Genomic DNA, 17,178 nt, shown 5'->3' on the forward strand with positions numbered 1-17,178 from the left:
TAAAGCTAAAATTGATGTTTTACCAAAAAATGCAAAATATACTCATCATACTATTCAAAATGATTTATTTTATGTAATGAGTAAATTAGTTTTAGAAACTATTGCAAAAGAAGTTAAAGAAGCTAAATATTTTGCTATTCTTGCAGATGAAACAAAAGACATCAGCAAAACTGAGCAGTTATCTATTATGGTTCGTTATTATCACAATAATACTATGAATGAAAGATTTTTAGGGTATGTACCTTGTAATGAATTAAATGCAAAGGCTCTTTTTAACTACATAAATAAAACACTAACAGACTGTGGAATAGATATAAAAAACTGTATAGCTCAAACGTATGACGGTGCATCCGTGATGAGTGGAAAACAAAACGGGGTTAGATCAATTTTTCAACAGCATGTTCCTCAAGCGCTCTACACACACTGTTTTAACCATAGATTAAATTTAGTGATAGTTGATGTATGTAAAAATATACCTGAAATAGAAACATTTATTGCCCTCCTTCAACAATTGTACAACTTTGTAAGTAGGTCAACTGTTCATACTAAATTCATAGAACTTCAATATAAATATTTACCAAAAAAAGAAAATATGGAACTAAAAAGGATTTGTGAAACTAGATGGATATGTCAAATTTCTGCTTGCATCGCTGTGAAAAAAACATTTCCAATGATATTACTTTTATTACATCAAATAAGCCTAGAAACCAAAAGTGAAAAACAAATGGAGGCTAAATCACTATTATTTCACATAAATTTTGAATTTATATTTTGTCTCTACTTATTTTGTGATACATTTAGTGAGATAAAAATTGTATCAGATTATTTACAAAAACCAGATTCAGATTTGGGTTCTAGCTGTATATTAGTAGAATCATTAATTAATTTTCTAATGGATTTAAGAAATACACCAAACAAATTTGAAGATCTTTTGAAAGAAGTTGAATTATGTGCACAAAAAAATAACATTCAACTCCCTAATGAAACAGTTAAAGAAACAAGGTTCCGCAAACTTCCTAAACAATTTTCTTCATATCTAACTGAAGTAGCAACTGCTGAAAATAGAAAAATTAGTAATTATAACGATATAAAGACAATGATATTTTTTCCAGTCCTTGATCGAATGGTTAATGAACTCAACAGAAGATTTTCAGACAATAATGCAATTTTAACAGGTATCAGTTCCCTCAACCCAAAAAGTGACTCATTTTTAAATTTATCAAATATTAAACCTTTAGCAGAACATTATAAGTTAGATATAGAAAGCTTAGAATCAGAGTTAAAACTAGTTACAAAAGTTATCAAACGACATGAAGTTGAAAACAATATTCAGATAAAAAATATATTTGATTTAATGCAATTACTTGAAAAATATAAATTAGCTTTTTCTGAAATGTATATACTCTGTACGATATCCATAATCATTCCACCATCTAGTGCTGGGGTTGAAAGAACTTTCTCCAGTTTGAGACAAATTAAAAATTACATGAGAAATAAAATGACTAACAAGAGGCTTACAAATATAGCAATTTTATCTATAGAAAAAAAAATTGCTAAGAACTTAGATTTAGAAGTTGTTGTTGATAAATTTGCAGCTATTTACAAAAACAGAAGAATATTATTAACTTAAATTAATGTTTGTTGTATTCTTGTATCTTATTTAAAATAATTAATTCAATTATCTTATTTTTTTATTTTTATAATCTTATTTGTCATGGTAATTAGTTCACATATTACTTGATAATTAATAAAAAAGGATTTCTTAAAGTATCTATGTTTTAATGTATATTAGGGTGGTCCAATTTTTTTACTTTTGAAATTAAGGTTCTCCACATGGTTTTTTTTGTTACAAACCACCTTGTTAACCATTCAACAAAATTCCAGCCCAATTCAACAATATTTAGGGGTCGCTAGCATTTATCACTTTTAGGAATAAGTTAAATATTAAGAAAAAATCCGTTATTTTTATTAATTTATTAAATAAACTAAAACAAATTGAAATATATTATTTTTAATTTGTAATTAGAGGGTTTTAATCTAATGTTCATTGTTCATTGTTCATCTTCATCACATTGGATTTTGAAGCAATGGGAAATTTTTTTCTGTGTAGATCAACCAGACGGAGAAGATATTGCTTTTGTTTCTCATTCTTTGTAATACTAGAATTAAATTTTTGAATCAGAGCTATTCCACGCTCAGCACAATCATTAACAACCTTCATTTGGCGAACCTTCTCCTGCATTTCAATATAAACTATATCTGCTTGCCACTCTGAGGGATCTTTTGCTAAAAATGAAGCTGCTTTATCTTGACCGTCATTGAGTAATAAATCAAACAGAACCATTGTGCGTTGTGTGATAAAAGATTGGAGTGGATTCTGATTATTAAAAGTTTTACCATCAAGTCTTTTTAATGGTTTTTCTTTTGGTGGTCGTTGAAGACTTTTGACCATTTCTTTTTTAGACTCAACACTGACACGAGAATCGAAAAAAGAAAGCCCAACTAAATGTTCGGAAAAATACCAGAGGTGGCGATGAAATGCTTTTGAGGCAGCGGTACCGATCTTTTGATTAGGATAATTTTTTATCTGTTGAATGAGATTGGCATCGTTCAGAGGGGCTCTTTCGGCTATTGGGGCTTCGTTCCAATAACGACAATATAAGCTGACAACAGCTGACTTATAAATAAGCTTATTTCAGTTACGCCCTTTTTCTCTGATTTAGTAAGAATAAACTGGTCCTGGAACATATAAATTTTTAGGCAATAAATTGCCTTTGCCATCCAACGAGCTTGATGCAAGGCTCCTGGTGCACGAAATCGAACTTCAGTTTTTTCAAGTTTTCCGAGAAATATCTGACACAGTTTAAGCAATTCGAAGTAGTCGTCTCTAGGCTGTTGAGTTTTAATAGCATCAATGTAGTACTTTTGCATATCTTGGCGAAGTTTAAGAAGGTTTTTGGTATTAAAAAAGTTGTCGTGACCTATTATAAAATTTTCTTGATCTATTTCCAGCCATTTTTTCTTGAAACGTTTAAAAAGATTCACATCTGGCCCCTCATTTGGTCCAAACACTTCCTTAAAAACACTGGAAAGCATGACTTCAAAAACATGGTGTCGGCAAGCAATGAAAACAAGCTCTTTATCCGGAGCTAGTGACTTTTCAATTAAAGAGCATGCACCTAAATTCAATCCCGTGTTTGATGATGTTATTGTAATGACAATTCATTATCGACAGTAATGTTAAAAACAACAATTATTATTGATAAATTTCACAAATTTTATTTTACTTACATATACTAGCGACCTCTAAATATACTTAAAATGGGCTAGTTTTTGGTATACATATTTCTTTTTGGTAAAGGAACAAAAAAGTGTTTGTGGAGAGCAAGCAAAAAACATTTTTTTTTTAACCTATATGAATTGGACCACCCTAATGTATATATATGAACTATTTTAACCTCCAAAATTCAACAAAAAATATAAAGTAGGTACTTCAATACATACACTACTATGCAAATACCAATTTAAAAATGTATTGAATTAAAAATTTGAAATTTACTAGTTAAATATTAGGAAGGTAATCAAAAGTTTTTATTTAAAACAAATTGTATTGTTACTGATATCAGTGCAATTGTGTACATTTTTGTTAACTTTTTCAATATTTTAAGATTTTCAATCGTTTACTGTACCTGGTGCATAAACAGATATTGTGTAAAATATCAATATTTAGCTTATATAATATATTTGTCACAACTAAACAAATTGAGGAATAAATTAAATTTATTATTTGTCTAATAAGGAAAAAATTTACTACAATTTCAATAAAATGTGTTTTGAAATTTGTAAAATAAGAAAAAATCTTTTATTTATTTTTTATTACCTTTATTGAGTACTAATTACTAGATGAAAATAAACAAATAAACGTATCCAAAATCATTTCATTAAAGATGATTGAAACAAATTGTTCATTACTAAACACAATTACTTTAATTTATACTTATGAAATGTAGGTAAGTAAAAGAAACATAATTATTCATTCACAAAGGTATGTAATATTAAAGTCATAAAGAACTTATCATTTTTGTATATCATGTCATCATTATGAATAGGTATAGTTGTTGAAGGTCTGTGATTAGACATTTTATTACATAAGGTACAAAAAAAATATTTGACATTATTCTTAAAACATTTTTAACTATTCAAAAGTTTGTATATATTATCTGTTTAGACTCTCTGAGCATACAATATAAAACGTATGTACTTTATAGCTTATAGCTATATTATGTTATATGATACAAAAATATTTATATTTCATTTAAATAACCTCAGCATTTGTTGAAAAAATTTTAGCCCATGTAAAAAAAATATTTGCCACACTCTGCCCCCCCTAGAAAAAAATTCTAGTGCCGTGCCTGTAAACAATCCAAATTATCTTTTGTTAAAGCGCCCAAAAAAGGTAAGTTTATTTAATAAATTATTATTGAAATTATATTATAATACACAATAGTAGACGTTATGTATAGTGCTACGAACTTCATGCTCTAAAAACTTTTAAATTATGCATATATTTATGCTTTAAAGAATCACTAAATATGCTATTAAAATATGCATTTAAAAGAGTATATTTGTAATAAATAATCATAATATTTGTAGATATGATACATAAATAGATTAATTTGATTAATTATCTAAAATAATTTTTTTTTCAGATTAGTTTTCATCTTACATTGGATTTTACTGGTTTTAGTTTAAAACATAAATTTGTGTTGACATTATCATGTACACAAGTAAGGTGTGAAACTACGTTTTCCAAATTAAAATATGTATTAAATCGACTTAGGAACTGTTTATCTCAATCAAAATTAGAAACATTTTTAATTATGTCCGTAGAGAAAGATATTTTGATGTCTTTGGATAATGAAAGTATCATTGATAAAGTGTCCACAAAAAGTTGTCAACTGTCAGAATCACTTAATTTTTAAATTAATATTTAATTATTTGTTGTAATAAATATTTATTATTAGTTTGGCAAGGTTTTTTTTTATGTACCTATAACATGTTTATTTGTTATATTTGTTAATATGTTATAAATGTTATATTTTGTTAATTTGTATATATTATATATTTATGCGCAATGTGTCCAATAACTGTCTCGACCAGACACCAGTTAATATAATATGTATATAATTTATAATATATTGTATGTAGTTATGATATCATGTTATTATTAAAATATGAATAGCTATTAAAGCTTATTTTATACAGTATACAAAACTAGTTGATGAATGATGATATTATAAATTGCAATAAAAATAAAGTCTATTGAATAACAACAATTTAATACTTAGTCTATAGAATATAGGTATTTATGTAGGTAGTAGAAGTTCTCCAACTTTTGACATCCTAGTATACCTACATGTAACAGTTTTGAGTGGAAACGATCTAAACTTTTAGGAACAATAGTTAACAAATAATTATTTTTAAGAAGTACTTGAAAATCTACCTCCCCTCCAAATACGAACTTAAGTTAAATATAGGACTTACAAGACCAAAGTGTCTTCAGATAAATGAAAATAATACATTATTTGCAGCTCTATTCAGAATGTAATATTATTGGAGGGTTATAAAAAAACTTGTTAGAAGTCAAAAACTAAAAAAAGTATATAAATATGAATTAATTAAACTTATTGAAAAATGGGCCGGTTAAAATCCTAAAACTCGGTGAGCCGATACCTCGCCTATCCGGCGCTGACTCCACACACAAATGCTGGATTGAGAGAAAGAAAAGGAAATCGGTTTCGTATATTATTTCGCATACGCACAATTGGAGAAATCCCCCAAAAAAAAAAATTCGCGTGTACTTACTACACACATACACACACTCTCGGTCTCTCGAAAAATTGTGTATCTATAACACACACACACACACACACACACACAACTGAAAAAATTCGCGTGTACTCAACGCACACAACTGTAGAAATCTAAAAAAATTTCGCGTGTACTTAATACTCAACACGCACATTGATCTCTCGAAAAATCGTGTATAATCAAAACACACACACACACACACACACAAAAGAAAGCCGTAGATTAACGAGCCACGAGTTGGGCGCCACTTTGTCGTATACGCCGATTACTCGAACGTATACCAAAATAAAGTTAAACACAAAATAACGCAAATGAAGAACTTTATTTAAACACGACGTCCGGTGGTGCTCGAGTCACACGATCACCACCACTGACCCCTTTGCTGTCTTAGCCATCTCACGTATATATTACACTTACAATCGAATTACTATCGATTGTTCTACATTTTTCTATTACTACGTTAAATTTACAATTATAGATACTATGATTATTGTGTAATTGTTATTTTAACCCGATTAGTAAATTATTAAACAAATTTATTTACATTTCTTATTATTATATCTTGCTTACTATGCTAACTGTAATATAAAGTTTACTGGCACCGAATTGCACAATTGTTATTTTAACCTATTTCTGTGAATAATTAACTATTGCTTAACTTATTGAATTTTACTGTTTTACTTATTATCTATAGTTTTTCTTAACTTATTTCTTACGTACTAACATCTCTTATAAAATATTCATACATATAATACAACAATACTAACGTATTTTTGTAAAAAACCTCAAATTAATGAATGTGTTGAATCGGATAATAATAGTTGCTCTAAAATTTCAAATAAAGTAAGTAGTGCATGTTCAAACTATTCAGTATATTTTTTATTCAGTGAATTAATGTTATTATTTTGTTCATCTTTATTCAAACTTAGTTAGCTATTGAAATAACCGATCCACATAAAGCCATATTGGACAATAATTCTGTGACAGACTTTTCTTCAGTTTCTCAGCAGGTAATATTTCTTTAATATAATAAAAATAGTTATTTAATATTTTTATGCTGCTTTTAATTAGTTATCAGTTGATATGCATGTGCCAAAATCAACAAATATGAATGCCTATGATATAGGTATTTGCATTGATAAGCAATATTAACTGATGAGGAAAAATTTATATATTTAAAAAATACCTGGACTCCCACTGTTGGGTATGCTTTTCCTATTTATAAGTATGGAAATCAAAATAGATAATTTCAACTGGACTGGCTTAGACGCTTTCAATGGCTATCTTATAGTCAGCTTAAAAATGGTGGTTTTTGTAAATTTTGTGTATTATTTGCTCCAAATAATCTCTCTACAGGGAGTAAGGTAATTTTTTATTGCTAACTTTATTGCTAACCTAACCTAACATGATTTATCTAATGTAGTATATACACATTACACTTTTTACACTTTACACATTACAACAATTATGTGCTTTGAGTTTGATATTATTATAAATGATACATATTGAAATTAGAAATAGTTTTTAGTTTTTAAATCTACAATGCTGTATTAAATTAATTATTCTCCAATTTTTATACAATAATTTATTATAAATTAAAATGAATAATTATAACTACAGTATATTATAGGTTTATTTTTATTATCTATAATACTTATATTGTACTAAAATATTTTAATTTTATTTATGTTTAATATTTTCAGATTTTAAACACATTTATAAAAAACCCCTTTTACCAATTACAGAAAAGCTATAGAACTTTTAAATAAGCATGGAAGTAATGAGTACCACTTATTATCAGCAGAAAAAGCTTTACTTTTTATTGAAAATCAGTAGATATTATTTTAAATAATAAAATTAAGTCTATAATTGAAGTTATTAAAAAACGTTTAGTACCTTTAATAAAAACAATAATATTCTGTGGCCAAAACAATTTGTCACTCAGGGGACATCGTGATGATGGCGTGTTTCAATATGAATCAGCTATAACAGGAGAGCAAGGAATTTTTCGTAGTCTTTTAGCGTTCAGGTTAGATTCTGGTGATGAAATATTACACGAACACTTAAAAAATTGCAATAAAAATGCTACTTTAATAAGTAAAACCACTCAGAATGAAATCATTGAAGTTCTTCGTGATTTTATTGTAGAAGATATAGTACGAGAATTAAATAATTCAAAATATTTTGCAATATTATGTGATGAAACCACCGAAATCAGCACAAAAGAGCAAATTACTTTTTCTGTTAGGTAATGTATTAAATGATTTTTTAGATAATATTTTTATATGAATTTATATTTCTAAAATATTTTTTAGATATGTTGACATGAACAAGATTGTGATTAAAGAGGAGTTTTTAGGATTTACTGAATTATTTTCCACCACCGGTCTAATGATTAAAGATGTTATATTAAAACAAATAGATGCATTTGGATTGAGTATGGCCAACCTTCGGGGACAGGGATATGATGGTGGATCTTACATGTCAGGTATGTTATCCCTGTGTGCATAAATCAATCTTATAGATGTCGCGAGGTAGTTTATTTTGGATATGTGATGTTAATATAAAGATCCTACGGACTTCTTATTGATATACTGGAGATGCTAAACGCCAGGTTGAGTGACATTATATAAACGAGGTTAATCATAAACTTCTTCTGAACATCGCATTATAACTGCTCATACAACTCTATTTGATTTCATATTAACATCCAAGTGTTGTAAATCCGTATTACTAATTACGTCGCATAGTCATCACATAGTAGTTATAGTTGGGCATAGTAGCATAAATATATATATATAAACATATATATAAATATTAAATACATACATATATATATATTATATATTAAAGAGACCTTCTTTTAATCTCCTAGCTATTGATGTATTTAAAATGAAATCACCGCCCATTAAATCATTAAATGATATATATATATAATAAACGTAGGTTTATTATTGTATCAGTGGCGTAGCCAAGGGGGGGGGGTGAGGGGGCTGCAGCCCCCCCCCCCCGAAAAGTTAAGAAAATTGATTACTATTTTTATTGTTTTTTTTAAATAAATAATTTATTGTATATTACTAAACCACCACTGTGTAAAAAATTGATCAGCCCCCCCCCCCCGAAAAAAAATCCTGGCTACGCCACTGTATTGTATAGCTATGTATATAATATGTGAAATTGCAATTGCAAAACCATGGTTTGAAATATTTTAATTAGCTGACTATTAATTATAATTAATTTAATTTTCAGTGGTTTAATTTATTATTGCTAACATATATTTAAACAGTTTAAATATGTTACCATTAATGAAACAGTACATTTTACTTACATATTGACTTACTATAAAACGCATTATTTTATAAAATAGTCAAAATAGTAATAATAAGTAGAAAAAAATAATTTTTAAAAGTCACACCTAATAATTCAATGATCTTATTCCTTAGATGAACTTATTGCAGTATTATATCAATTATAAATACTTCTATAAACTAACACAGAACTTGCTATATAGGTTTTGGTTTATGTAATAAATAGTACAACATATTTTGTATATTATAATATTATAGTATATTTTAATAGTTTTTGTATTTTATGTGTATATAATATAAAGAATAAATACATATTTTCAAGTATTACAAATAAAAACAATGAAACAATTAATGTATATAAGTTTAACAAATTATTATATTATAATGTTCTTTAAATATGTATTATAAATAATACTAGCAAAAATGAAATGTATTTATAACAAGTTACAATCAAAAGTACTTTATATAGTTATTTGTATATAATATATAAAATATAGTTGGAAATCTGCATGTATTGCAAATACAATTATGTATTTATATATAATGTATAAATAATATGTATATTAATATATAATATATAATATATAATAATAATATATTTAACATAGGTAAGTGAATTAAAATACAAGTGAAAAAAAAAGTAAAATTTAATATCAATTAATAAACTCAATGAAATGTATAACAAATTATAATTACAATTTAAAAGTAGGTACTTTATATACTTATTAGTTAATTTTATACTTTTAAAATATAGGCAGATATCTGCAAGTATTACAAATACAATTATATGCATTTATATAATATACTGTATAAATAGTATTAAATATAAGTTAACTTAAGTGAAAAAAGTGAAATATAACATCAATTAATAAAAACAATGAAAATAGTAATAATAATAATAAAAAAAAAAATAGTATCAAAAGTACTTTATAAATACTTATTTGTATATACATATGAAATATAGAAATCATGAATAAAAAGATATCTGCAATAAAATTGTGTATTTAGGGTCAGGAATCATAGAAATGTCAAAATAAAATATATCAACAAATATTAACAAAGAATAAAATTAATTCCCAACTTTGAAAATATTTTTAATTTAATGATTTTTATGTAGTAGTGTTATTGCCACACTTTTTATTTCAGAAACCTGGAAATAAAAGCATTTATATTTTAATTGATTCAATTCAATTTGAAAGGGAATAGTTATATTATGGGTTTCCACATAAAAACAACCAATCATATCAGATTTAATAGGATTATTATACATTGGTGTAACATTATTATATTTAATTACTTCTAACTTAATAATAGAATTATAAGAATATTTTATAATTTTTTCAATTTTCACTAATGTGTTATCAGTTAGAAAAAAAAATTATCTTTTTCTTTGATAGAACTAACAATAAAACATTCATTTATAATTTGTTCATACAAAGTTACAGTAGGGTCTTTACATATTAAAGGGTTATACTCCATTTCTTTTTTTAAAACTGGGTAATTGTTGATAGGTTTCAATTGCTTATTTTGTTCAATTATACGGTTATAAATATCTGATAATGGATGCCTAGAATTTTTAATACATTTTTTAATATTTTGTAAGCAATTTTCATACTTAAATGCGCTAAATTGATCTAAAGGTCCATGTACAAGCACAAAATCAGGCAAGTGTATTAACCCATGAACATTATAACTAATAAACTCCACGCCATATAAATCAGAGTACTTTGTTACAAATTGTATTAATAAACATTTGGCTTGACCATTAAGTGTTAAACAAGTTTCTTTAGATAATAAAATTCTAATAGCACTATGTAAAAGCATGAAATGCTGAAATAACTGCTTATTTAATCGGCCTTTTAAAGCTATAATTCCCGTATAAAGAAGAAAAGTACGAAATTCGGTTGCTTTCCAGTATTCTAATTCTTCAAGAGATCTGGGAAGTCTATTAAATTCAGAAGGTAAGTACGGTTTTAAACTAATTAATGTAGAAGATACTTCTGTTTGAATATTATTATTTAAAAACCGTACAGATTTTTTTCCTTTAACCCAAAATGTTAATAACCTTTTGACTACCCCTAAACATACGTTGTGCATATAATCTAAAACTACTGATGAGGTGATATTGATAGGTAAATCTTCTAATGGAGACAATCCTTTATGGTATTCATCATCTTTTCTTAAGCGGAATGATTCATTTGTCCTTAACGGTGCATTTATTTCATCAAAACACATTCTGTTGTTTATAAATGAACCTTCAGTTGTACAAGAGTTACAACTGTTATAACCGTTATGGCTTTTCACATTTAAAATAAAAGCTTTTGCTGGTGCATCACAGACAACTTGAGAAATATTAAAAATAAATGTTTTATTGTGTACACAAATACCATTTAATAAAATTGTTTTTATTTCAATTATAAAACGTTCTAGAAATGTAGTAATACAATTTGGTTTCTTTAATTTACCATGATAAACTCCAACTGGTAATACTATTTTGTCCAATTTTGGAACATTTACAAAAGAAATTAAAATCGGCCAGAAACACGATTTTGAACTTTTTGTGATGGGTAAGCCATCAATGTTCAAACCTAACTCTATTATATCAAACATTTTTATATAATTAAAATACTCGAGTAGTATAGGTTTTAACATAAACTCTGTACCCAAATGTATATATGTACCAGGATCCATAACTATTATATCATGGTTTTTTGGAGTTCTAAGTAATGTTCGGACATCTTTGGGCAATTTTAATCCTTCACATCTTAATATTTCTAATAGTTCGTTTACAAAATTATGTGAAACATGATATTTAATAATTATATTTTTAAGTTTTTCTTCTAAACTTAAATTATTTGGTATTACATAGTTAGAATTATTTGGTACGCTCATATTGGTTAACAAGTTATTTGTGCTATTAGAGATTGAATTAAAATTTGAGCAGACATATGTTTGAGGTATGCTGGAACTTACATTTGTGGAAGCTAGGATCTGAGTAGTTGATGAATCCTTGACATTGTTAAAAATAATAGTATTGTTTTGTTTTACTGATGTAGCTGTGGTTATATTTACAATATTTGAATAAGCTGAACATTTTTCAGATTCTATAATCCTTTCAAAGTTTCTTTTAGACATATCGTATATTGATTTCCTTTTTTTCAACTGAAATAAAATAAAAATAAATATATAAATAAAAGTTTAAAATGTTTATAGTTGATAACTACTTGTATGTAGTACAATAATATATAAACAGTGTTTTATTTTTGTGTATTTATTAGGCCAAAACTATACTTAGCAATTAATTAGTTTAGTCGGTTTAAATATTATGAATTTTAAATTTCATTGGAATATAAAAAAGATATATATAAGTCTAGAAATTATTTCTAAATATGTAACTAAGAAAGTTATTATTTATAATTAGATATCTAATTAATATTTACTTTATTTAACCAACCATGTATAAAAAATGTAAAACTAAAGATGAAGCATATTTATAAAAAATATTGACAATAGGTACCATATTATTATGTAGGTGTTAAAATATAACCATTTTAACTGTATGTAACTAACCTAGTATAATACATATGCAATTTGTAATTTTGTTAATTACAAATCTCTTCTAAACATAATCTATAAGCTAATTATGATTTTTATTATCACGTTGAACCCGCTGGGCACCATGTCTAAACCATTCTTTGATATTAGTCTCAAAAACAATATCTGTATTTTTAAAATAATGTTTTGATATTTCTGAAAAACAAAATGAAAAATCAAGTAGGTACTTATTGTGTAGAAATAAACCATATTTATGAATTATAACTATTGATCATTATTTAATACCTTTCATTATATTAATAATTCCAAGATTTTGAAGTTTAAAATTATTTTTATGACCATACCAAGAACACTTAGAAGATAAATCATTACTAAATAAACGTATAGCTGTACGTTTTACAAAATTTTTCACATCTGTGCCATCAATTGACATAACCAAGTTATTCTGTAATGGAAAAAAAATCAAACAAGTACATGACAAATTAAATTAGAATCTTGAAAAACTACCAATTTTAGTTTAAATTCTTCATCATTTTTAATTTTTTCTTCAATATTTTTTAAACAGTCAATATCAGGTATGGGAAATAGTGTTAAAAAGTCATCATCTAATTGATTAACATTATTACGACCATAGGTCACATCCCTCATTGCCTTTTCAATTTTGTCTAATCTTCCATCTAATCTTTTCATATAAGCAATAGTTGTAACATTATCTTCTACTATGTTTTTTAATAAAACTAACATTTGTGATATGTTACCTATTTAAAATCATCAAAATTAATATTTAATATAATTATCAATTAATTTATAATGTAATTATTTTAGTACACGCATAGAAACATTTCTAACTTCTAAATATTTGTTCCTCTCTCTTATTACTATTACTAAACTTAATTTAAGCTAAAAACAAATATATATTATATATTAAGTTTAATAATAGTATAAGCAATGCTAAATAATTAGTTTTAAGATGTGTTATACTTTTGTCTATTTCATTGTTGTCTAAGCAAGCAACTAAATTGTTACTCATACTAGAAGTTTTAACAGGAGGTAATACTTCAACATCAATATTTAATGAAGTGTTATTTATATCATCTTGATTTCCTAAAACAAATTGTATGATAACTGAGTACATATATATTTATTATTTTTTACTCATTAGTCATTAGTTATGGTGACAGTGTGACACAAACCATAATTGTCATTAAATATACTGCTTTCTATATTTTCATAATTATTGTTATATGCCATCATAGCATTAAACAAAGGTCTGCGGAAATTAGAAGCCTGTTTAACTTTATCAACTGTTACTTTGTTTGAAATATTTTCTGCAGAAATACTATTATGCGTATCAAATACTGCAGCAGCTGTAGAAAAAAAATTGTTACCTTAGTATGACCAAATTATTAGACAATTTGTTTAATCAGTCAGTGGCACATGATTAACAAATACAATTATATTTAACTAAATTCAATAGTTATAGGTGGACACTTACAAGTTACAATATTATCATCATAACATTGATTATTCAAAATAAAGTTATTCTTTGGACTTGAATAATTAACTTCTTGTGAATCAATTTTTTTTAATTTACTCGGAGGAGATAATATGAATACCTCCTCAGTTGTTTTTTTTTGTAAAACTACATTTGAACTTAAATTAAATTCTTGAGCACTTATTTTTTTAAGTTTATTTTGAGAATGTATTAATTTTCTTCAGATATCTTATTCCCATGGCCATACACTTTTAATGGTGAATCATTAATACTACCTACAAAATAAAAATAAATGCCTAAATGAGTTACATTGTATTCATAAATACACTAGAGAGGAATATGAATGACAATTTATAATAATAAGATATAATTTGAAAGTCTTGGAAAATTTATGCAATGCGTTTATGTGCAACATAATGAAATAATAACTAATTCTAAAAAATTAACATTTAGATATTTCATAATAAAATAGATTTTTAAACCATTACCAGAATCACTTTCAGAATCTCTATGATCGATGAATTGATTTTGTTTTTTTAATGCGTTTGCCCCGACCTAAACTCCTGTCAGATTCAGAACCAGACAAAAAAATTTCCTTTTCTCGTTTAGCAGCAGCATTATATGTATCTATTTTACAATTACATAAGTACTTTAATATATTTATTTTAAAATAATAGTTTAGTGTTTAAGTATAGTGAAAGCACACAAATATTATAACATACCATAATTTTCAAGAATTTCAACTGGATATAACATGTAATCTGTCAATAAATCATAAGCTAAGATAACATGGAAGGTGTAACTCGTTGTTTTGTAGGCCATTTACAATACAGTTTATTGTCATCTTTTTGGATTATCCAATTGTTTGGAACAACTGAATATTGATTTTCTTCACGGAAATATCCAATAAGCCACTAAAACCAGAGTGAGATATATTTCAGGTATAATTTTGTATATTATTTTGTGTAAAATTTAATGTTAAATGTTGAATTGTTGAAATAAATAATTATGGTATACCTAATACAGTATAAACAGTTTTAAATTTGAATACAAATTTAGTATTGTCAGTATTATGTACCTAAATATTTCATATGAAACATTTTTTAAATTGTTCAATTGGTTTTTAGTATAATACCTATACTGCCTACTTAATTATTAGTTTTAACTAAGAAATCATTAGAAATTACAACTAGGTATATATTTTAACAATTCAATAGAATAACATATCTAATTTTTCATTTAATTTAGTCCTGTTCAACATGTAATAAATAGTCAAATACTTAGGTAAACTGTAAAGTAAAACATTATAGGTGTAAACACAATATTACCTATATTATTATTATAATAATATATAGAGGTACTATTTATGCTTAAAATTAATTTGGTTATTTATGTATATATTATAATATTAGTATATTACCCAAATTAAACTATAACCTACCTACAGTTTTTTAACATAATATTATGATGTGTTATTAAATTATATAAAATATTATTTATATAATAGGTAGGTCTAAAATAAAAATAAATTCTACTTAGGTATACAGTTAATAATTAATAATAAGTAATAACGCACCTAATACCTATAAGTACCGGCTATGTAAATATGTTTTTTTTGTAATTATTTAATTTCAAATTATTATTTCTTATATAATTAAACTTAAAATTATATTTTATAAAATGTTGACTATTTATATTACCTATGTACATAATACGTATATTAGAGGATGTGTAACCCAATTTAAATTATCCATCAAATTTAACTTAATTTTATTACCTCCATTTAAAAATTGATGTAGATAGTAGGGCAGTGCATAGGAATATAATATGATCTATAATTTCATAATATAAAATATACGAATATTCATGTTTAACTATTATTTGCTGATATAAATTATAAATAGTGGCGTAACTGGATAAAAATCTAGGGAGGCAATATAATTTATTTACCATAATCAAAACCCTGATCCCCCCACAGATTATTCTTAAAACAAAGCAGGAAAACAAAAGCAGGAGGGGTATAAAGACATTTTGAGTAACATATATTAGGTACGAAGAAGACTTGTCCTTTATAGTCTATAGAAATTTATTGGATGTTATAAGCACAAGAAGCAGGGAGGTATCATCACATCGCGCAGACATCCTACCCGGGTAGAGGTACAAAATAAAAATAAAATCAAATATTATTACTATAATAATAATTGTTACATATAATTACCTGCAGTTTTTGAATAGCTGCCATTATTATAATTGTGTCTTGACGATTTTATCGATGAAGTCGTAAAACCTGCAATGGCTGTAATTAAATATGTGCACGTGCACTCTCAATGTCTCCGCAACTCCGCGCGTGTTGAAAATTTTTTTGTATAGAGAGATGAGTAAATTATATCATGAGACTGCTGAGACACAATAATAATAAAATAATAATAAAAGCGCGCGTATCGATAAACTGCGGCGCACCGTGGCGGTCGGCACTCGGCGGAAGTGCGTTACTGCATAGCACATTGTGAAGTCTATGCGACGTATTATCCAGCCATAAATTATTTATAGAACATATTATTTATATTAAATTATAGTATATATATATATATTATGGTCATATCTATTATCGCAATAAACCTATCATGAGACATCATGGAGAGGTTAATAATATTATTAAGGTTGACGTTTATGTAACATTTATGTTGAACCTCTTATACACAACTTACTGAACTCGTCCTAGAGATGTATAATGATTAGGAAAACCATAATGTAAGTTTGTAACCACTAATTTACTTCTAGTATACATTTATTAGTGGAGTTAATACGAAGTACAAAATTGACATCTAAGAGATGTCATGTTCTTCAAAATGCACACAGGGATTATTAGGTACAAATGCAAGAATGCAAGTTAAATTTTAAATTTTGAGTCCCAAAATAAAAATAAATGTTTTCAAGGTTTAAACATGA

The 17,178-nt window shown here is 26.1% G+C and overlaps 2 protein-coding genes across 2 annotated transcripts; both read right to left on the minus strand.

The window, feature by feature from the left end:
• Positions 1 to 10,390: 10,390 nt before the first annotated feature.
• On the minus strand, positions 10,391 to 11,456 carry LOC126550377 (uncharacterized). The gene has a single exon (XM_050201807.1). It carries the CDS (start codon positions 11,412 to 11,414, stop codon positions 10,545 to 10,547), a length of 870 nt encoding a protein of 289 aa, XP_050057764.1. The 5' UTR covers positions 11,415 to 11,456; the 3' UTR covers positions 10,391 to 10,544.
• Positions 11,457 to 12,749: 1,293 nt separating this feature from the next.
• Positions 12,750 to 17,084, minus strand: LOC126550378 (protein PF3D7_1417600-like). Its single transcript, XM_050201808.1, has 9 exons — positions 16,448 to 17,084; positions 14,952 to 15,143; positions 14,718 to 14,856; positions 14,230 to 14,504; positions 13,928 to 14,101; positions 13,716 to 13,838; positions 13,242 to 13,492; positions 13,020 to 13,179; positions 12,750 to 12,929 (listed from the first exon to the last, which is right to left on the minus strand). The coding sequence occupies exons 5-9, from the start codon at positions 13,986 to 13,988 to the stop codon at positions 12,817 to 12,819; spliced, it is 708 nt and encodes a 235-aa protein (XP_050057765.1). The 5' UTR covers positions 13,989 to 14,101; positions 14,230 to 14,504; positions 14,718 to 14,856; positions 14,952 to 15,143; positions 16,448 to 17,084; the 3' UTR covers positions 12,750 to 12,816.
• Positions 17,085 to 17,178: the final 94 nt, after the last annotated feature.

This window comes from Aphis gossypii, chromosome 2, assembly GCF_020184175.1.
Source record: "Aphis gossypii isolate Hap1 chromosome 2, ASM2018417v2, whole genome shotgun sequence".
NCBI classification, from domain to species: Eukaryota; Metazoa; Arthropoda; class Insecta; order Hemiptera; family Aphididae; genus Aphis; species Aphis gossypii.

Excerpts from the sequence above, each read along its gene's own strand:
- LOC126550377 (XM_050201807.1), bottom strand. The coding sequence starts at position 11,414 with ATGTGTTTTGATGAAATAAATGCACCGTTAAGGACAAATGAATCATTC.
- LOC126550378 (XM_050201808.1), bottom strand. The coding sequence starts at position 13,988 with ATGATGGCATATAACAATAATTATGAAAATATAGAAAGCAGTATATTT. Across the intron at positions 13,839-13,927 it reads TATATTTAATGACAATTATG|GAAATCAAGATGATATAAAT; the intron begins GTTTGTGTCACA and ends AATTTGTTTTAG. Across the intron at positions 13,180-13,241 it reads AAGAATTTAAACTAAAATTG|AATAACTTGGTTATGTCAAT; the intron begins GTAGTTTTTCAA and ends TTTCCATTACAG.